Below are 22,602 nucleotides of genomic sequence, written 5' to 3'. Positions count from 1 at the left end.
ACGCTTCATGCTTTGGGTGTTTTTCTCAGCAAACCACTCCTTCCATATCCCATGTGCTTGCTCTGCACTGTGTGCAGTAGCTGTGTTGGTTGCTTTTCCTTCAGCTCTAGAATATTGAACGGTCGTGTGTGCCTTGTACTGGATGGTGAGAAAGAGCCCATGAGGTGCCGGACTGAGGGACTAACAGTGCATTTCAGTATCCCGCCACGGTCGGCTTCGCTTTCGGACCCTGAGCATCACCTACAGCCATTAAATGCTTTTCTGACATTTAGCTGTTGCTGTGGTTTTCAGAGTAAAAATCAGGTATTTTATTTTTCTAGAAGACTCTCACAAGACATGTGACAGCAGTAACACTAGTGCCACCACTGCCTCCAGCCAGCCTAATCTGGAGAACTGCAGCAGCAGCAGCAGCAGCAGCGAGCTCACTTCCTCCCAGAGTGACTCTGCTAAGGCAGCGGATGATCCTGACATTGGAGAAAGGGACTCCCATACACCTGTCTCTGTTCAAGAAGAGATAGGTAAGAGTGCTCTCATCCATTCAAGGAGGTTTTTTTCTTTTTTCTTTTTTTCTTCAAACATTTTCAATTTTTTAAACTAACGTTTAGTAGGTTGGGAAGAATTAGTGTTTTGTGGGGTTTTTTTTTTTTGTGTGTGTGTGTGTTTTTTTTTGTTCTTGTTGTTTTTAATTAACATGAGCTCACTGCTTTTGTTTCACATAAATAAAATCCTGTAAGAGGAGAAAAATAGAAACCTTTTTACCCTCCTGAATCACCATCAGTATTTTGTATTTTCTATTACATTCATATGTGTATGCTTACAATTTTTTTTTGGCTTTTTTTGTTTGTTTGTTTTGAATACATAAATGGGATCATTCTGCATGTGTTTCTCCATCTTGTTTTGGCTTTCTGTTTTTCCACACAGTGACACGTGGTAGGGCCTTTTCATGTTGGAGGAAAAAAATAAACATATTTTTTTAGCTGCTGCATGATATTTGGTTATCACCATGGCGTTTCTTCCTGCCAGCCCCACACCTCTCTGTGTATTCTGCAAGTGCTCTGGCGCTGTAGAAAGCAGTGAATGAAATGACTGGCTGGTCAAATGGTAGGCACCTTTCACAGACAGTGGGTACTGCTAATAACTCGACAACCAACAGGGGAGGAGCTCTGCTCAGCTCCAGACTTGAATGTTTCCCTGTTTGCACACCTGTGTTTAACACCATTTCTCTTTTTGCCAGTGGGAAGAAAGTATTTCATGGGAAACTTTGTATATCCCTGCTTATAAATGCGGTTGCTTCTTTTTATGTGTTTAATAGCCTGTGTTTTGATGATTCCTGTTTCTGCTCACTTTTTTCCATAGGAATTTGGATATTTAAGATTGCTTCATGTATTGTGGTCATTAATATCTGCTTTAAATAAGTGTTTATATATTATTTTCTTGTGTTCAATTCTCTACTGTCCGAAATGTTTACATTTTTATGTTGTTAAGTTTATATTCATCTTTTTCTGCAGGGTTTCTCTGTATATTACGTTGTGTCTTATTAAGGAGGACAACCTCAGAAATAATACATAGAGTTATAGTAATTTCTCATTACAAGTTTGTGGCACTGTTCTAAGTTTGTCTTGAGTATAACTTGATACATGATATAGGGTTTTTGTTTTTTGTTTTTTTTTTAATGGAAGTCACTAGGACATCATCCAATAGTGTAAATGTAGAGGGAATTTAATTAGCTTGTATAACTGAGAAGCCCAAGCACTCTTGAGGTGTAAGTGGGCCCAGTGGTATAAACAACTGTTTCTGTCTTTTTCCCACCCTCTACTCCAGCCTTTCTCCCTTTCTCTACCTTGCCCTTCTTTTTGAACTGACTTATCTTTGTGTGATAATTTCCTTCTCTCCTAATACACCTTTCCAAGTGGCAGGTAAGGTGGCACCAGCAATTTGTTTTCATGCCTTTCCAAGGTCTGTGGCCCAAAGGCAAAGGCCCTCCTCCCGCTCCATATCAAAAGTCTTTGAGGAAGGAATTCGAGTGGCTTATCTTGGATCATATTGGTCCACCTCCGTGGCCAGGGCTTGATGGCTCCAGCAAGGCTATATGATTGAGATGGGGTAGGAATGCCTTCACAGAGAGCAGGGCTACTTCAGAGATAGGACCCAGCAGGTGCTGCACTTCCACCCTTCAGTAGTCAACACAGCATGGTCCCTCATGTCTGTTCCCAAATACCTAGCTCACAGTACCTCCATCTAATATGGTGCATAAGGCTCACGCTCACCTGAGGACTTCCAGAACTCTTGGCCCGCAACTGCATCCGATCACCGTAGTTGTGTCTAGGCCGGAAGCTCGGGTCTCTGTGCTGTGCATTATGTTGGGCAGCTTTGGCTGTGGCTGGTCTTACGCTTGTAACCCAAGGGGAGTGTGAGTTCCACAGTTAATGTAGTCCAGATAGCAGAGGGTCTTCTTTGGTAGACTTGGGACGATGACAGTGGGTAAGAAATGAGAAGCGTGTGTGAAAGGTTCTTCTAGGGGCCATTCTGCTTTGGCAACCTAGTTCTGCTGCTATACACAGTATGGACTATTGGGAATTGCTATTGGGTAAATGGTCATATATACCAGTGTGGCAGTGTCAGAGTCAATATGTCAAAATGACTTCTCCTTGTAGATTTTTAGAAATTCCAACTATTACCTAATGCTTACTAACTAGCCTCGGGTCTGTAGACATGAGCCCTTCTACTTCCTCATTTTGTTTGGTGGGTCAGTAGCCTCTGCGCTTTGCCTATGCTTGCCAGAGAGGCTGCAATAGAACAGGCACCAAGCTGACTGCAGAGATTGACATGTTAATGGTAGCAATGTGGCCCTTGGGTGATGTGTGTTCCCTCTGTGAAGGCCTCTCCCCTCCTGTATCTTCAACTCTGACCCCTCCAGATGAAGTTGCTCCTTGCTTTTATTCCTACTAAACTAGTAAATGCAGGGGTTAGTTTTGAGCAGCACTGTATTGTGGCTGTACACGAGGAGCCTTGTTCAAAACACCCTTGCTATTCCTCTGTTTTTAGGAAGTCCAGCCTAAACCCAGACAGCATTCAGAAAGCTATTATAGGATGTTATAAGTGGTCCCAAGAGTTCAGCTCGGACACACACAGAGTCCAGGAGAAGATGACAGTACCCAGGATGACTGGCTGGCTGGCTGGCTGGCTCGGCAAGATGTTTACCCTCTGCTCTAGCGTGATTCAATCAGTGGTATATTTTGTACATAAAGACTTAAAAATACTTTCTGTATTATTTAGGATTTATTGCTGTCTACAGAACTCTACCATGCTTAAAGCATAAATGGAATTTTATGAGGAGTTGACAGGAACATCAAGGACTGTTTACAGCTTCAGGTGCATTGTCAGGGTCAGGAAGCTAAGTACGGTTATCATCCTCTTCCTCAGAATTTTCTCTTCTGCTTTGGGGTATTGGGGCTTATCGTTTCCTGACATTTCCTGGGGTTTTTCTACTGTAGAGATGTAAGTTACCAGCCTCTAATTTACACCCTCACTAACAGAGAAGGCTGAGTCCTACACTGGGGATTCAGTCGAGGCCTAGCATGTTGAAGCCTCCGAGAGAAAGGACAAGGGAGATGAGCCGGGAGGAGAAACCAGGTTTAAAAACCATAACACAGGGGTTGGGGATTTAGCTCAGTGGTAGAGCACTTGCCTAGCAAGCACAAGGCCCTGGGTTCGGTCCCCAGCTCCGAAAAAAAGAATAAAAAAAAACCCAAAACATAACACAGCCTAGTGTGATGCCTGGTTGGGAGAGTCACTTCGTGGGATGGGGGACGTACTCTGTTCAGTTCTGTCTGGGTGCTGTACCCACAGGGGACTTGTGACCTGTCACCCTGCTCCTATTGTAGGGAAGGGACACACTGAGCCTACCAAGGGTAAACAACCCATTTGCATCTGTCTCTACTTGCCTAAAACACCACCGTCTGTATAGTGTGGTAAATTCCTGTCCTTTGATTTATTAATGCTGTACTGTTTGATTTCTTTTTTTAAGCTTTAAATTAAAAATCAGGCCTTGTTCAATTTTCTGGCTGATGGGAAGTGTATTGTGATGAATGGCTGGGGTACGTTCAATATCCGACATGAGATATGTGCATGTAGAGAGCAGAAACTGCTTCTGGGCATTTTAGTCTTCCACCATCAAAAGCAGATGTTAAGAGATTCTTATTATGTTAAAAGAATAATTGTCGTGGGGCTGGGGATTTAGCTCAGTGGTAGAGCGCTTACCTAGGAAGCGCAAGGCCCTGGGTTCGGTCCCCAGCTCCGAAAAAAAGAACAAAAAAAAAAAAAAAAAAAAAAAGAATAATTGTCGTAATGAGTTTCCATAGATAGTTGTGTAGCTTCTCCAGAGAAAAATTCCGTTGTCACTTACCTTTAAAATTCAAGACTATTACTATTTATGGGAAGTTCAGTGGGGAATCTTTCTAAAATTAACTCTCCTTTTAACATACAAATCATATTGTATTAGATATGCAAGGCAACAATTTTGTATGCGTTTGAGTTGTTAACATTTGTTATTTGCAAGTTTCTGGAGGCCCCTCTTTTCCAGTTGATGAGTTTCAAAGCCAGTTCCACTGTCTCAGTAAAATAATAAACAAGTCATGGTATTTTCACTTTTGGTGTTTTCTGTGGAGGAAACCATTGAAGTATTGATAACATTTGCTTTGCCCGTGAAAGGATGTCATCTGCCTACTTCTTGGACTTTAAATATAGGTGGCATATAGTATTGGGTGAGTGAAGCGTTCTTACCTACTTCCTGTCCACATTACTTCGTGGCCTTCTCATTTGATAATAGGTGATTTCAGATTGGACAAGTCCAATGGAGAAGTTTCTGAGTCCCCTGGAACTGGGAAAGGAACGTCCGGGTCCACTCGCATCATCACCAGACTGAGGAACCCGGAGAGCAAACTCAGTCAGCTGAAGAGTCAGCAGGTGGCAGCTGCGGCCCATGAAGCAAATAAATTGTTTAAGGAGGGCAAAGAGGTGTGTTCTGATTAAAACAAAATTCTGTGCGCTGTGAAGGGTCATAGTTGTGCTTTGGAGAGAGGGCCTGGAAAGACTGACTGTTCTTCCAATGGGTACCTCCAAGCTCCAGCCAAGGGACCCAATGCCTGTGGCCTCCAAGGGCACATGCACTCACGTCAGTTCACACAGGCAGACACACATGTGGACTGCACCCTTAAATCTTTAAAATAGATAAAAAAGAAATTTATAAATCTAGCTTTGAATGAATTTTCTTTCCTGTGGTGAGTACCAAGAGCACAGTTGCTAGGCTTGTAATATGGTAAATACGTTTATACACCCAAATTTAGTCCATTTATTAGAAATTCAACGAGCAGATTACATTACAGACTCAGCTTTATTGCATACATTTCTCCTTTGTGAGTTTTTGTTTTGCTTTTTAAGTTACTGTTTTACTGTGTAGCCCTAGCTGACCAGGCTAGCCTCAACTCAGATGCATGGACCTCTGCCTCCCAAGTGCTGGCCTTAAAGGTGAGCACCATCACTGCCGCCTGCCTTGTTTTTATTTGTTTAACTTACATTTTATGAGTATGTGGGCATGCACACAAGTGCCCAGATTTATGAGGGCTATCCAGACAACTTTGTGGAGTTAGTTCTCTCTTTCCACCTTCTTGTGTTATCTAGGGATTACAGTTGGTCACTGGACTCATGTCCAGTACCTGTACCCACCAAGCTATTTCACAGGCCCTTGTATTCCCTACCCTGAGACAGTTTTGCCCTGTAGCTCGGGCTAGGCTTGAGTTCCTGGTCCTCCCACCTCAGCCCTCTGAGTGTTGGGGCCACCCAAGCCCCCTCCAACCTTTAATGTAGCTGCTTCTTCCTTTCTTTCTTTCTTTCTTTCTTTCTTTCTTTCTTTCTTTTTTCCTTCCTTCCTTTTTTATTTATCTACTTATTTATAAAGATTTATTTATTTATTATATATAAGTACACTGTAGCTGTCTTCAGACACACCAGAAGAGGGCATCAGATCTCATTACAGATGGTTGTGAGCCATCATGTGGTTGCTGGGAATTGAACTCATGACCTCTGGAAGAGCAGTCAGGTGCTCTTAACCGCTGAGCCATCTCTCCAGCCCTCTTTTTTATAATGCCCTACTTCCCCCAAATTTAGCATTTCAAGTTCATTTAGTCATAAGATGTTGCCTATTTGGAATGATTGATTACAATTATTGAAAGACAGTTGGCCAGAAAAAATTTGCATCCTTGACACAAATAATGATGCTTATTTTCCTCCTCAGGTGCTGGTGGTTAACTCCCAAGGAGAGGTGTCACGGCTGAGCACCAAAAAGGAGGTGGTCATGAAAGGGAACATCAACAATTATTTTAAGCTGGGTCAGGAAGGGAAGTACCGCGTCTACCACAATCAGTACTCTACCAATTCATTTGCTCTCAACAAGCACCAGCACAGGGAAGACCATGACAAGAGGAGGCACCTTGCACATAAATTCTGTCTCACTCCAGCGGGGGAGTTCAAATGGAATGGGTCTGTTCACGGGTCCAAAGTCCTCACCATCTCCACACTGAGACTCACCATCACGCAGCTGGAGAGCAACATCCCTTCATCCTTTCTTCACCCCAATTGGGCTTCCCACAGGTAAAGGACACTGACATTAATTTACTGCTTTAAATGTGCTGATACCTATAAATTGATCCTTATAGGCGTGCCCCTTAACATGTTATTACCAGTGAGTTCAGTGAAGTCACAATGGGCAGGAAACTGAAGATGTGTGTGTCAGAGGTACCGATGCTGTACTCACATCTGAGTAACTTTAGGTGTTGGAATTTTATCCCTAGAGTCAAGTGGAGACCAAAGTTAAAGAATGTTGTAGGTCGAGGAATTGGGAGGACTGAGTGATGCCTGGTGCTGCTCCTGGTGCATAAAAATCTTAAGAACAACTGAGTGAAGTGATTTCTTCCTTCTAAAACACAGGGCTAATTGGATCAAGGCCGTTCAGATGTGTAGTAAACCCAGAGAGTTTGCATTGGCTCTCGCAATTTTGGAATGTGCAGTTAAGCCGGTTGTGATGCTGCCGATATGGCGGGAGTCTTTAGGACACACCAGGTGAGTGAATTCTAAGCCTTGGGAGTGGTGGATATTGAATACTTCAGAAATGGTAGACCATTAGTAATCATGGAAACGCCTGAGAGTCCACAGTAAAGACTGTCTCTTCCTGGTTCACAGTAATTCATAGGATGCAGAACTGTAATAGAGATGTGAAGAGACCAAATATGGTTTTGTTGTTTTAAATTGTGTGTGTGTGTGTGTGTGTGTGTGTGTGTGTGTGTGTATCTGTGCGTGCCATGGGTATCAATAGATGGAGAGAAGTCTATTGGCGGTGTCTTTGCCCCTTGAGTCATAAGTGAAAAGCATTTTTGAGATAGGCCCTGCGTCTTAGAGGAAATGAGGTGATGCAGTTGTTCCATTTGTGACTGAACAATCCACAGACACTTGCTTTCTGTACCTGACCAGCTGTGAGCATCTGAGAGCTCACCCTTTACCTACACACAGGCACTCACATTCCACATACACATGTGCACACAGACAAGTTGTCAAAGCCTTGGGTCTGAGGGTCTGAGCTTGGTGAGATCCAATCTCAGAAAGTAACAAGCCAGGCACAGTGGCACTTGCTTTCAATCCCAGTGCTCCGGGCATGGAGGCCAGCCAGGTGGGTCAGGAGTTCCAGGGCAGTCTTAGCCCACAGCTGGATCCATGAGATCATGTCTCAGGAAATAACCAGCACTAAAACAGTGTTTGAGAGATGGCTCGGTGGTTACGAGCACTGCTTTCTCTTTGGAAGACCTGAGACCTGAGTTCAGTTCCCAGCACTCATGTTGTAACTAACTGTCTATAACTCCAGTTCCAGGGGATCTGATGTATTTTTCTGACTTCCATGGGTTCCTACAAACATGAAGTATATATAAACTCATGCAGGCTCTCATATCTACACATTAAATAGTGCAAATATTCCTTTAAAGAATAGGTATTAAATTGAGGTACACACACCTTTAATTTCATCTTTATGTAGTAGAGGTTAGACAATTGAGGTTGAGGCTAGCCTGAGCTACATATAGCTACATAAATCATGTCTCAACAAATATAAAATCCAAAGAAGCAGAACGGGGCTCTCAGGGTGTCCTTAAATCGGCCTGAGCACATGGAAGCCCAGCTGAACAACACCACATCACTAACAGAGAGGACATGGTTCAGGGAAGAGACCTGGAAAACTGGAGTGAACAAACAAACCCACAATGCTTATAGAAGAAGGGCAAAGCATGGATTTGTTTATATTTCTGTCTGATGCTTTTCTTTTAAATATGTAAAACCCAGGTGCCATAGAAAAGGAAATTGAACATACGTATTTAAAATTCTGAGTTGAAAACCATTACATAATCAAACTCAAAAGAGAGATGTCGAGCTGAGGGAAACATTTGCACCACAAATGGAAACTTTCCTCAATTGGCAAGACCTCCTATAAGGGGAAGGACCCATAGTCCAGGACAAGTGAGAAGTTGTACAGCTACCCAGACAGGCACTGTACAGGAGATAGATGTGAAAGGCTAGCAGACAGACAATGGTGACTTCTTTCATTAGCGTGGGACTGTATTGTCTCCCTCCCAGTTTGGCTCGAAGTTTATAAGTTTGATGCTCAAGGTCAAAGAAGGTCTGAGGCCGTGGGTTGGCTTTGTGGTTGGTGGTGTCTCTGCCCGGCAGGAGAGCTCTCCAAGTCTCTGTATTGTCTGGTTAAAAGTCACATCTTGCTGCTTGTGCGGTGTGAATTCTGTTTATAGTGGGCCCTACAGACCGTAAGTGTTGGCTTATGCGTGGGTCTTTACAAGACTGCAGCTGGCGTCTCTTTGGTGAGGTGCTTGGAAAGGCCGCTCCTTCTTTGTTTTGTGGGAATGATACATCTTGGTTGATCTCTCAGAGAATGATAGAGAATGATAGATACAGCTGCTTGTTTCTCTCCGTTGGGAGCGGCTTAGATGTAGGGTTGTAACTAAGCACTCCATTCTCTTCCAAATTTTCATCTTTTTTTGTTTATTTTTCAAAATTAAATGTGATTAGTTTTTAATCTGCGTATTCTCAGGTTACATAGGATGACATCAATTGAAAGGGAAGAAAAGGAGAAAGTTAAAAAAAAGGAGAAGAAGCAGGAGGAGGAGGAGACGATGCAGCAGGCCACGTGGGTAAAATACACGTTTCCAGTGAGACACCAGGTAACTGTCACTGGGCTCCATCAGGGCGCATTCGGGATTCTGGACGCAGTCACTGTCCTGCTTTGTCGGGATCATGAATTACTGGGGTGCTGTGAGCACGTGTATACATGGCTTTCTCAGAATTTGAGACTGATTGGTTGAAATTAGTAATAAAAATAAAATCTTGTGGGGTTGGGGATTTAGCTCAGTGGTAGAGCGCTTGCCTAGGAAGTGCAAGGCCCTGGGTTCGGTCCCCAGCTCCGAAAAAAAGAACCAAAAAAAAATAAAATAAAATAAAAAAACTTGTTAAATTAATAGGAAAGTTAAATTCTTTAACAAACCTTTAGATTGCTACTAAAAATATAATTATTTGGTAAATTTAATTGATTTGTACAAATCTTTTATTGTAATTTTATTTATGTGAGTGTGTATACGTGTGTGAGGGACACAGACACGCACAAATGCACGCAGGACACGGCATTTGTAGGACTTGGTTCTCCACTTCCATCCTGTGGGTCTGTGAGGGCAGGCATATTGTGCCTGTTTGTCCTTCCCTGTTCTGCCATCCCTCTGGCCTAGTGTGCCCGATCCTTAGCCTGCGTTTGACAGACGCTTCTCATACTCCCATGTGTTTAACAGTTGTCCTTCATCCGTTCTGACCAGGTGTGGAAACAGAAAGGCGAGGAGTACAGGGTGACAGGGTACGGCGGCTGGAGCTGGATTAGCAAGACACACGTTTACAGGTTCCTTCCCAAGTTACCAGGCAACACGAATGTAAACTACAGGAAGCCCTTGGAAGGAGGTTAGTGAGCAACTGTTGTACTGTTGTAACATACACAGCTAATGCAGAATCTTTAATGTTTCCAATTCTCATGGTTTGGGGAATCTTTGTTTTTGTTTTTTTCAAAATAGTTTCTTTTTTTTTTTTTTTTTTTTTTTTGGAGCTGGGGACTGAACCCAGGACCTTGTGCTTGCTAGGCAATCAAAATAGTTTCTTTGTGTAGCCCTGGCTGTCCTAGAACTTGCTCTGTAGACCAGACTGGCCCCAAACTCACAAAGATTCACCTGCCTCTGCCTTCCCAGTGCTGGGCATTAAAGGTGTCCACCACCACCCAGTGACCCAGTGGGATATTTATTTATTTTTAATAAGACCCCTCCTTTGATTTCATAGTAAAATGACCTTATTTTAGATAAATATATTCTTAGGAAGTTTTTTTTTTTTTTTTTTTTTTTTTTTTTTGGTTCTTTTTTTCGGAGCTGGGGACCGAACACAGGGCCTTGCGCTTCCTAGGTAAGCGCTCTACCACTGAGCTAAATCCCCAGCCCCTCTTAGGAAGTTTTTAATAGTATGTGGAAAATTACTGTTTTGGTTTACTAGTTATATGTTCTAGTTTATTTAAATTTAAGATTATTTATATTTTATATGTATGAGTGTTTGCCTTCGTGTGTATATTTGCACTACATGTTCGTACCTAGTACCCACAGAGAGCAGAAAAGGGGCATTGAGTCTCCTGGCCTTGGAGTTAAAAAGGGCTTTTAGCCACTGTTAGTTATGAGTGATTCCTCTGCAAAACTCACAGGGGCCCTTAGCCAGCTGAGCCAGTTCTCCAGCCCAGGAGCTCTAGGGATTTTCCAGTTACCTCTATTCATAAGGCGTTGATAGATAGATGTTAGTTAAAGAAAAATGGGAGAAAATGTTTAAAAATATTCAGCTGTGTAATTGCAATATTATTTTCAAAACACAAGTAGTGTGGCTCAGACGTTAAGAGTAGCTTGTAGATCCCATGGTTTAGTTCCTAGCTCCCACCCTCAGGAGCTCAAAGCCTTGGCTGTAGGTCTTTGGTTGTCTCTTCTCACCACGAAGAGTTACCTGAGCACACATATGTATACAGGCCCAAAGACAAATAAATTAATAATCTTAAAAATTCTAATATTGTGAATATCCGTGGCTATATATGTGATTCTTTTTTAGTCAAAAATAATATGGATGAAAATAAGGATGAGTCAGATAAAAGAAAAAGTCCACGAAGTCCAAAAAAAATGAAGACAGAATGTGACTCTGAGAAAGGTGAGGCGAGAGACGCAGACTCCACAGCTGGGGCCACGGCAGGCACAATGGAGCTGTCTAAGTTGCCTGAGAAGGAGGAGCACGGTAAGCAGGGGCAGGAGGCAGAGCAGGGTGATGAGTGCCGGGGACAGGTTCCCACCGGCAAGCTCCACAACCTCTCTTTTAAAACAGCGTAGTTCACCGTGCCAAGCTGCAAGGACTGTAGATGTTCACGGACTTGGCAGCATTTATGACAAATGACAGCATTTCCATCATGCTAAAGGAAGTTGCTTTCTGTCCCACCATTGGTCTGTTCTCTGGATTTCTCTGTTTTAGACAGTTCAGTTCAGTGAAATTAGACAGTCTGTTGCCTACCTTTATCCAACATGATGTTTTCAAGGTTTACCCACATGATAGCGTATTCCATAGAGCACTCCACTGTGTTGGAGCCACAGTTCATCTGTCCAGTCATTGACCAGTTAATAATCCAGCCTTTCTGCTTGCTTTCTTTCTTTCTTTCTTTTTTTTTAAGATTTTATTTATCTTCTGTATTGAGTACATTGTAGCTGTCTTCAGACACAGCAGAGGGCATCAGATCTCAATACAGATGGTTGTGAGCCACCATGTGGTTGCTGGGATTTGAACTCAGGACCTCTGGAAGAGCAGTCAGTGCTCTTAACCGCTGAGCCATCTCTCTAGCCCACCTTTCTGCTTTCTAGCTGTTAGGAATATTAACTCTAAATTTTTAGACTTTAGTGTATGTGTGTTAACTCTGAAAGGCCTGAAACATACAGAGATTCCTGCTTGTTCTCTTGGATGCTGGGAAAAACATTCAGTCCATTTATTTGTTTTGTGGGTTCCAGGGATCAAACTCAGAGCCTCATACGGTAGAGGGCTCCGAGTATAGAACCATGGAGAAACAGGTTTCCACTTCTCCATGAAGTGGGACTGCTAGGTCTTGTGGGAACCATATCTAAGCTTTTGAGAAACTTCAGGGCCAGTGAGATATGGAAATAAACATGGTTTAAACCTTTTTTTTTTTTTTTTTTAAAAGCACATAAGCAAACTAGAGAGATGGCACACTGGATCGTGTGACTGATGATGTTTAAATATGAAGACCGGGACTCTATATTCTCAGAATGCATGTGCATTCCAGTTGAGATTTGGTGGCCTGCCTTGACACCAGAGCCTTGCTAGCTAGATGGGCTAGGTCTATTAGTGAGCTCTGGGTTCAACTGAGACAAGAGTCTCAATAAGATAGAGACAATTCACTGTTTGTTTGTTTAGATTGGTTTACTGTACAGCCCAGGATGTCAAACTCATGCTATTCTTGCCTCTGCTTCCCCAGTGTGGGTGACACACCTCAAGGTCAGCACAGTTGATTACTGACTGTATCATAGGCATAATGTACTCAGTAGCCTGTCATAGGCTGTCAGCCCTCACTGTAAAATCCCATCATTTTAGGAACCAAAACTCAGAATTATCCAGTATTTGAAATGTATCTATTTTTTTTAGCCCCATTTAAAGTTTAGCAGTGACCATGATCTATATTATAAGTATGAAAATAACAAAAAGTAGATACTTCTAGAAATAAAAAGTCTTCATGAATTCATTTCAGAGTAAAAAATCACATTTTTTTTTTTTTTATTCTTTTTTTAGGAGCTGGGGACTGAACCCAGGGCCTTGCGCTTGCTAGGCAAGCGCTCTACCACTGAGCTAAATCCCCAACCCCAAAAATCACATTTTTATTAATGTCTTTAATTCACAGATGTAAAAGAACTTTTAGATCCTGATAATGACAAACCCTTCAAGGAAGAACCAATGGAGATCGATGACAGTGTGAAAACAGAGTCACATATGAACAGTGAGGAGAGTGCACAGGTAGATGTGGTCAATGTCAGTGAGGGCTTCCACCTAAGGACTAGTTACAAAAAGAAAACGAAGTCCTCTAAGCTGGACGGGCTTCTGGAACGGAGGATTAGACAATTTACACTGGAAGAGAAACAGCGCCTTGAGAAGCTAAAGCTGGAGAGTGGGGTGAAAGGGGCAGGCAAGCCCCCCACAGGTGCTGTGAAAAGCTCCTCTGAGCCTCCGGTATCCACAAAAGCAGACGAAGGGCACCAGGGTGACTTGCTTAGACAGGAGCAGAGGTCCACTCCCAGTCAGGCTGGCACTGCGGACTTGGGGCTGGGGGCCTCACAGAGTGATCCCTTGGTTCTTGGCATCAGTCCTCCTAGTCTCAGCATGGGCAAACCTGATCCAAAAGGTCAAGTATTAGATGATGTCTCCATTCAGAGTCCGGGGCCAGCCTGTCAGGGGCAGAACTCTGTTGAAAGCGACCTAGATGCCAGGATCTCTGAAGCTACCAGTAAGGGACTGGAACTAAGTCAGACAAAAACAAAAGTGACTGACTCTTTGACTGATGACTCTAAACCAACCAGTGCAGATGAGGGTAGCACTCTGATCTGTAAGAGCAAGAAGCCGCTCCCACAGGACGATTGTAGCACTGCTGTGTCATCTTCTTCCAAGAGTACTTTACCTGCACCAGTCCCTAAAAGTCCCCGTGACAGAGATGCCCGGGCTTTCCCGAAAGCAATGGACTTGGATGGGAGACTAGGTGGTGACTCTGAATATAATAGCACTTTGGAAAATAACTCTGGTACTATGTATATGCGGGACAGCAGTGAAGAAGATATGGTTGTTCAGAATAGCAATGACACCACCTCTAAACGGTTCATAACTCCAGACCAAGGCATGGAAAGTACGGAGCCGACAAAATGTCAGTTAGTTTCTAAGTCCACTGAAAATTGTGACAACAGACTACAGGGTAAGGTAACTGAAGCAAATGGTAAGAAACTGGGCCAGCATCAAAAGCCAGAGGAGAGAGCAGTTAACAGATGTGCCGACCAAGTTAGCCTAAGACACAGCGCTGACAGAAAGAACAGTGAAGCCCGAGAGTCTGAAAAGAGAGGACAGAAAGCAAATAAATTTCAAATAAATGGCAAAGATAGTAAAGCTAAGGGGTATCTGAAGGGACCGGGCATGAAGGATGTCTCTGATGGTAAAGTCATGAGTGGTGCCGTTGAACCAAAGGTCAATAATATCAATAAAGTCATCCCTGGAAATATCAAGTCACTGGCTGGGAAGGAATCTGCTGTGAAGCCGTTTGTTAACGGCGACATCATTATGGAAGAGTTCAGTGAACAAAACACTTCAGAAACCAACTCGTATTCACTGAGTTCTTCAGATGCCAAAGGTAATCACCAAGATGGCCTCCATACCCTACCATCCACCAAAGACTCTGCCAGTACCCAGGTAATCATACCCCCAGCCCCTTGTCCAGATCGGAACTCACTTAATCAGGTAGAAGATATGGAAACTGAAGGTCCAGAGGTTAAGAAAGTTACCCCGTCTCCCATTACTACTGGAGAGGACTCTAACCTCGGTAAAGACGTCATGGATGAAAACGGTCTACCTTCCAGCAAAGATGAGAATGTCAATGGAGAATCCCAAAGAAAGACGGTCATCACAGAAGTCACCACAATGACATCCACTGTTGCCACAGAATCAAAAACTGTCATTAAGGTAGCAAAAGGGGACAAGCAAACTGTGGTTTCTTCCACAGAAAACTGTGCCAGATCCACTGTCACAACTACCACCACCACTGTGACAAAGCTCTCCACACCGTCCCCAGACAGCGATGTGGATACCGTCTCTGTAAAGGAGCAGAGTAAAACCGTGGTCACCACAACAGTGACAGACTCCCTGAGCACTGCAGGAAGCACACTGGTGACGTCTATGACAGTGAGCAGAGAGTACTCCACAAGAGACCGAGTAAAGCTCATGAAGTTCTCAAGACCCAAGAAGACCCGTTCAGGGACAGCCCTGCCGTCCTATAGGAAGTTCGTTACCAAGAGCAGCAAAAAGAGCATATTCGTGTTGCCTAATGATGACTTGAAAAAGCTGGCCAGAAAAGGAGGCATCCGGGAAGTCCCGTGCTTTAATTATAATGCAAAGCCCGCCTTGGATATCTGGCCATACCCTTCTCCCAGACCAACCTTTGGCATCACGTGGAGGTATGTACCTCAGAATGTTGCTGTCGGGGCAGGGGAGGTGCTTTTTAAAGCGTTTGTTTTAAGTAAAATGAGATGCCAGAAGATAGGGCTCACATCTGTAACGGCCAGGGCTAGTGATGAGATGAGATACAGAAAGCTGCTAGCTCCGCCAGTACGTGGGACTAATTTACCCACAGCCACGGACTTGCCAAAAATGTAAAGGATTCGTTAGCATGCATGAGACCACAGGAACAGGCCAAGCTTACTCTACAGTCTAACTTTCCAGTTTCTGCATGCTGTTTGCTCTGCACCGTGACAACCACAGAATTGGGTTATTACTTCCCGGGATTCATAAAAAGCGTGCCTGTAAATTCATAAGGCCCATCATGTTAGACCTTCCTAGTGACATTTATTTGTATGTGTTAGAGTTCTTGGTTATTTATGACAGAAAGATAAACTATCATTTCCTTAGGAATGTCTTATTTAGAATTAATTTTACTTAGAATGCTCTGGGCCCTCTGTGTTAGTTAGATAGTCGTTAGTCATTGGTTACTAGGAAGGGGGCTCAGAAATTGTCTATGGTGTAGTGATTTGCCCATGGCCATAGAGGCCAAGTCTTCCAGACCCCAGCCCAGCACTTTATATGCTGTTTGCATTTCACACGTGTGTCCATGTGCTGTCCCTTTCATGCCCCCATCTCTATCTTTCCCCCCCGGTTGAGTGGATGAGCGAAGCAGGAGGAACAGGGCCTGTGGGCAGGGCGCTTTGGCTGCCGTTGGTTTTACGCGACCGTTCCAACACGATGTGGCGCACTTCCTTTGTCTGTGGTGCCAGACTTCCTTTCAGTGCCATAGTATTTCCAGCTTCTGTTAACATCATCCTTCTTTATGTCCTTCATACTACGTCAGCTAGCTAGGGTCAGCCAGGGCCACACAACCAGTGTAAGTGCCAGTTTTCCCTAAGGAGTCATTCAGTCCAGTGACCTCTCTCTCGTTGTTTGTCTGAGCTCATTTTATGCCTCGTCGTTGGTTTGAAGTAAGATGTCGTCACCCCATGCACATGCACTAGAGACAGCTGAAAAGTACACTTTCTCTGCAGGGCCTGCAATGAAGGATTTGCAGAATCCTGCAGGGAACCCAGGATCTCTTCATTGCAGTTCATGGAGTTGTAGGATGGCTCTGCACTTTTCCGCTTTCTTCACTGAGAGCGGCCCAAAGTGCATCCTTGACAGCCCTGCAGGTAACTTCTTTCCCACTGGAAAAGTTACTGTGTACGTACAAGTGGCTGAGCTAAGATCCCCGCAGGCAGGGGGCTGGCCTTTCTGCTCCCTGTGTTCTGAAGTGAGAGGTGGTTCCGCTGGGGGACACTGCTCAGAGCCTGGGCACCAGAGCCCTGTGCATGGCTGCAGTGTCGCCACCTTGACTTCAATGTCCGATGCATGCTGACAGGCATCGCATCTGTTTGCTTGTCAGTCTCATTTTATAACGGAAAGAAATTCCTTCCTGGTCATTCTTAGTTGTCAAAGTTGAAATAAGCATCTATTGCTTCTGATAAATGGAATCATGAGTAAAAATGTGTGTTATTCTTGATTTTAGGGCACTTACAAAAACTTTGTCACAAAAGTGATTCTTGTAAAGTCTGTTTTTATACTAACCCTTGAATCTTCTGTGTTTACTTATTTATTTGTTGAGGGATAGTTCTTGTGGGTCTCGCTCTGCAGCCCAGGCTGGTCTCAAATTCCTGCCCTCTCACCTCAGCCTCATAAGTAGTTAAGACTACACGGATGCCCAGCTGCATGTATGATGCATAGTTTCAGATGTAATGTTAAAGCTGAGCACGATAGGAAAGTTAACACTTGTACAATAAATTTTGACCTCTGTGCATAACTGTTCCTTCTCTTTGTTTTCCTGGCATGACTCCGTGTCACTGTCTTTTTCAACTGGTGGTTCTTCTCCATAATGCTGCTGGAGGGGTCCTGCTAACGTGCCTGCCTCTGCTGGGACTATTCTGAGTGATTGAGGGACTTGCTGACTACTGCAGGGAAGGGAGGAGAGTGGCAGTCATCTGAGGAACCCAAAGAGAGCAGGAAGCCGTAGTATCTAGTCTCCTCTGCCTTCCCCTTGGCATGGCTTTCTTCTCCAGGCATTGCCATTTGTACCCACCCCCCTCCCTCTAGCCATAATAACAGGATGTAGCATGCCAGAAGTGTGTGGTGTGGTTTTGCACACTTAGCTCCTTCTCGTGTGTGTGTGTGTGTGTGTGTGTGTGTGTGTGTGTGTGTGTGTGTACACATGTGTGTCCCTTGCCTTCAGTCAGCCAAACGTGCTGTCATCTGATTACCACGTGCTTTAGCCTATGGCAGACCTAAGTACTTTCCTTTCTTACAGCTCTTAGCAGGTGGATTCTACCACACATCTCTGTATCTCAGCTTCCTTCACAGTCTTGACACATTGACTCACTCCATTGTTTGTATGAATGAGTAGTGAATGAATCAGCAGACTGATAACTAGTGAGATGTGTTTATCCACTGATATTGCCTGCATTTTAAATAGGGTTGCTTTGGGGGGTATCGATCACTGTTAGGACTCTGGGTTCTGTCCTCAGTGCAGTGTGGGTAAGAGGGTCTTATGTGTGAGGCAAGGCAGGCAGAGAGGGGATTTGAAGCTATTGTTTGACCCTAGAGAACAAGTAGAGGAGGAAGAGAGAATAAGAAGTACTTGCTCTTGCCAGAGGTGGTAGTGCGCGCCTTTAGTCCCAGCACGGGGAGGCAGAGGCAGGCAGATCTATGTGAGTTTGAGGCCAGCCTGGTCTACAAATTCAGAACAGTCAGGGCTACATGGAGAAGCCCTGTCTTGGGGAAAAAGAAAAGAAGAAAAGCAAAGCTTGTTCTCCTTCTGCCATACCAGACTTCCACAAGACTCTCTGTGGGTGTGGCCTGAAAGTGACAGACACTTTCTCCCTCTTGGGTTATCCCTACACTATTCAACTTCTTGCCACTACTTTAAAGACTCTGTCCAGGGTCAAGGAGGCTTGGGATATTAAGGTGAGGCAAACGTTTCCCAGGTAGAGCTAGGAATTGACAGGGGTGCTGCAACCGTTCATTTCCTCACATGATAGTAACAGAAAGCATCACCATTCCCGTGCAGAATTGTCCCGGGTTTCTTCTGTCTGATAGTGGAGGGAACGATTTTCATTAGATAAGCTTCCTCTGTACTGCATTCAGCCAATGTGTTCATGTCATGTAATGTGAAAATATCCAAAGGGAAATGTAATTATGAAGGTGTTAATAGGAATTGACAGCTGCTGGCCGCTGCAAAGAGATGTCACAGTGAATTCCGTTTGCGGATAAAATATTCATTGAAATTGAGTAAACTAACTTTCAGATGCATTTTTAGTGTTGGTGCAAAAAAGAAAGATATGTTCAGCAACTTTACAGTTGCTTAAGGGAGAACACGAGTCCAGGGTCCCTTCTTTTCATTTGAGTAGCTGATGCGGGAATGGACGCTTCTGGTAATGGATTTCTTCACAGGCGCCAAACTTAGCTAGCATTGCTACGCTCACAGTATTTGCTGTACTTATGAGCAGGGGTTCATGTTTGGAAAAGCTACCTTGAACCTCAGAATTCTGTTCAATTAGAAAAGGTTCTGCAGAGTGTTTTAGTTTTGTTTTACTCTTTGAGAAAATATAAACATTTTTAGGTTTTTGTTTTGTTTTAGCAAAAACTATTTTATCATGATTTTTCTTCAAGGCTCCTATCAAATTTAGTAACATGGTTACTTGTTTTGTTTTTTCCTGTATTTTTCATGCAGATATTTTATAGAATAATATAAAGATCTTTATAAGTTGTCTTTTCAGTCTTAAGATAAAATACCTTACATTTTATTTCTGTGGCATTGGAAATGAGTCTCAATGATTTAAAATTGTTAAGAGCACATTATCCTGGAAACCCAAAGGTGTTACTTTAAAGGCTGTAATGCCTGAGTCTACAAGTCACAGGTACTGAGGTCCCAGTCAGTGCCAGAAACATGTCCTACAGGTTCAGAGAGGAAGCGAAGAGAGTGTGAAAGCTGTGTGTTTGTATGTAGTTGATCTGGGCTGTCCTTTCAGGTATAGACTTCAAACGGTAAAGTCCTTAGCAGGAGTGAGCCTGATGCTACGGTTACTGTGGGCCAGTTTGAGATGGGATGACATGGCAGCCAAGGCTCCGCCAGGAGGAGGGTCTACACGGACAGGTAAGGGAATTGCACTTTTAAGTTTAAAGATGCAGGCTAAGGATGTAGCTTAGTTGCAGGCTGAAGTGCATACATATCTCATGCATGAGGACCTGCGTTGTGTTGTGTAACCTGGTTCTGGTGGTGCATGCTTGAAACATTCATACCGAGGGGCAGGAAGCGGGAGAATGAATGGTCCAAAAAGGGCCAACTAAGATTATATGAGATTGGGTAGCCAAAAAGGTAGCCAGACCTGGCCGCACAGGTTTACAATGCCATCTCCTTAGGAGGCTGAGGCAAGAGGATCTAATTCATGACCCGCTTGGGCTGCTCAGCTCAAGACCAGCTAGAAGAACTGTCTCCAAAAAAAAACCAACCCAAGAAACTTAAAGTGGGTCTGGGTCTATGGCTGTAGCACTTGCCTAGCATATGCAAGGCTCTGGGTTTGACCCCTAGCAGTGCAATAAAATAAAATCATGTGCTGCTCACTGAATTTATTAGATACTTACCTTATTTTATAGAAGTTTACCCTTAAGTTTTCTGGGTGCCATAAAATCAAGGTTCAGATGATAGGTCAGTCAGCACACGTACACTCACCTAAATGTTCACACGATGGTCGTTACCCAAAGCAGTCGCTCAGCCAGTCACCGGACAGTCCTGAGCCCTGGAGCCCCCCTCAGGCCTTGCTTTGATTAGGTGCTGCTTCTGGAAATAAACTTGGACAGTATATCATTGGTTTTTTCCACTTAATTTTTTTTCTTCCTGCTACTTATGCTGAGGCAGAAGGGTTGCCACAAATTTGCTGCCTTTCTGGGCGCCACTGAGTTCTAGGCCACCTTAGGCTATAGAGTGAAACCCTTGTGTCAGAAAGGAAAGGAATGACCCGCCTTAGCAGCACAGTGGGAGCCATCACTGAAGGACAAACACCACCCGAGAGAAGCCGCTGGAGGACCAGAGACACTCGGCCGCTGTCATCAAGCAGTGATGCTCTGGTTATAATAACCCAGGTCATTTCAGACTCACGCCTCTAACAAAGCACCAAGTGGTACGTCTTCTAGGTTTCCTCATATTTCAGGTGGTTCTTAACAGTGTGTAAATCGTGTTCCCACAGAAACATCTGAAACTGAAATCACCACCACAGAGATAATTAAGAGGCGCGACGTGGGTCCCTATGGCATCCGGTCTGAGTATTGTATCAGGAAGATCATTTGCCCCATTGGAGTTCCAGAAGCACCAAAAGGTAAGAGGTAGAAGAAAACGCATCGTTGCTGGCCTCTCGTGTTCTATTTATGGAGGTTTGGCTACCTACCTGACGGTACACACTGCTCCTGTATTGACAACCTCCAGGACAGGAGATTGCTGTGAGTCCTGGACTAGCCTGGCCTACAGACCTACAGAGTGAGACTTCTTCAAAAAGTGGACTAAGGGCGAGAGAGATGGCCCAGCAGTTACGAGTGCTTATTGCTCTCTCTTGCAGAGGACCTGCTTCAGTTCCCAGCACCTACATGGTTACCAGCCTTGCTTCCTTGAGAGGCAAGGAAGAGCAGCCTCATGTTATCTCTGGAGAGGGTTATTGCCAGGAGCTTGCTACTCTCTTCCCCAGGGTCACAGCTAAAAAAATGCCAACATGCTAAACCCTTGACAGAAATTGTTACAGTCTCAGCAGTGAATTGCTCTTACTCACATGTGGAGAGAGGATAGGGAACAGAGTTCCAGACAGAGAGGAAGGTCGTGTGAGGCTTACATGCCTTCCCCAGGATTAGTCTGCCATGTCTGAGGAGCCGTGACCACTGTTCGGCTCTCACAAGTGGTTTCATCGGAACATGGCTGCATGCAGTTCACAGAGTTTGGTTTTCCACTCATGCTTTTAAAAGATGATTTAATCATCTTTATGTGGACTGGTGTTTTGCCTGTATGTATGTCTGTGTGAAGGTGTCAGATCCCCTGGAACTGAAGTAACAGACAGTGGTGGCTCCCATGTGGGTGCTGGAAATTGAGCCTGGGTCCTCTGGGGGAGCAGCCAGTCAGTGCACGGAGCCATCTGTGGGTGCTGCTGGCACTTGGGCACTGCGGTCCAGACGTGCAGTGTAGACCGTCTGGCCTGTGTGGTCTCAAGGATTTGGCAATATCTGGCACTTTAAAGCGAAAAGTTTGGCTGGTGGTGGCATCCTGGGATATGTATCTCAAATTAAAAGATGTCATTTGCCAACCACCATGCCTCATGAAATAGATGTCAGAAGAACTCCATAGGAACAATATTGCTGAAAACGATCTGATTTCTTTCACTAGAAACACCCACACCTCAGCGGAAAGGCCTTCGATCAAGTGCCCTGCGGCCAAAGAGACCGGAGACACCCAAGCAAACAGGCCCTGTCGTCATTGAAAGCTGGGTGGCCGAGGAGGAGCTGGAGCTCTGGGAGATCAGGGCTTTTGCTGAGAGGTAATGGTTAGCCCCTGTCACAGCGTAGTTCCCGCCACTCATTCTCATTGTTTTCCTCTACCCTTTGATTCTATGTGTTAGCTCTGGGTAGTTGATTTAAGCCTCGTTTCTTAATTTTAGTGTGTTAGTGTTTTATATTTGGTTTTTTTTTTTTTTTTTTTTTTGTTCTTTTTTTTCGGAGCTGGGGACCGAACCCAGGGCCTTGCGCTTCCTAGGTAAGCGCTCTACCACTGAGCTAAATCCCCAGCCCCTATATTTGTTATTTTTAAGTTATCTTAAACTTTCCTTAAAAAGAGAAATAGTCCCCGCCTCTGTGTTGCCGAGTCAGCCAGGTGTCATTTGTAAACAGTTGCTGATGAGTTCTCCTTTTCCCTACAGAGTGGAGAAAGAAAAGGCTCAAGCCGTGGAGCAGCAGACGAAGGTCAGTAGACAGCAGGCTTCTCTCAGGGGAGGCACTGCACAGCACATCGGCCTTTGTGGCCAAGGAGAAGCCCGGGATTATGTATTCATATGGAATATTTAAAGTGTACCTCATGTCTCCTTTTTGAAAGAATCTCAGTGATACGTGAACCTGCGGTTCTGCAAACCGAGCACACCA

The 22,602-nt window shown here is 44.2% G+C and overlaps 1 protein-coding gene across 50 annotated transcripts in view; it reads left to right on the top strand.

The window, feature by feature from the left end:
- Positions 1-22,602, top strand: part of Bptf (bromodomain PHD finger transcription factor) — a 102,694-nt gene that overhangs the window by 46,533 nt on the left and 33,559 nt on the right. For 35 of the 50 annotated variants that reach the window (XR_015630681.1, XR_015630679.1, XR_015630678.1 and 32 more), the window contains 12 exon segments: positions 321-518; positions 4,829-5,016; positions 6,293-6,648; positions 6,985-7,116; positions 9,143-9,272; positions 9,915-10,053; positions 11,224-11,403; positions 13,067-15,374; positions 19,461-19,585; positions 20,676-20,804; positions 21,854-22,004; positions 22,383-22,425. Coding sequence is in view for 33 of the 50 variants with exons in the window: in NM_001127535.3 (NP_001121007.2) it covers positions 321-518; positions 4,829-5,016; positions 6,293-6,648; positions 6,985-7,116; positions 9,143-9,272; positions 9,915-10,053; positions 11,224-11,403; positions 13,067-15,374; positions 19,461-19,585; positions 20,676-20,804; positions 21,854-22,004; positions 22,383-22,425 (4,079 nt within the window). In the remaining 17 variants the exon portion in view is untranslated. 50 annotated transcript variants of the gene reach the window in all.

Source organism: Rattus norvegicus, chromosome 10, assembly GCF_021556685.1.
Source record: "Rattus norvegicus strain SHRSP/BbbUtx chromosome 10, alternate assembly SHRSP_T2T, whole genome shotgun sequence".
Lineage (NCBI taxonomy): Eukaryota > Metazoa > Chordata > Mammalia > Rodentia > Muridae > Rattus > Rattus norvegicus.
The sequence above is the reverse complement of the archived record's forward strand: the minus strand, read 5'-3'. Positions and strand labels throughout refer to the sequence as shown.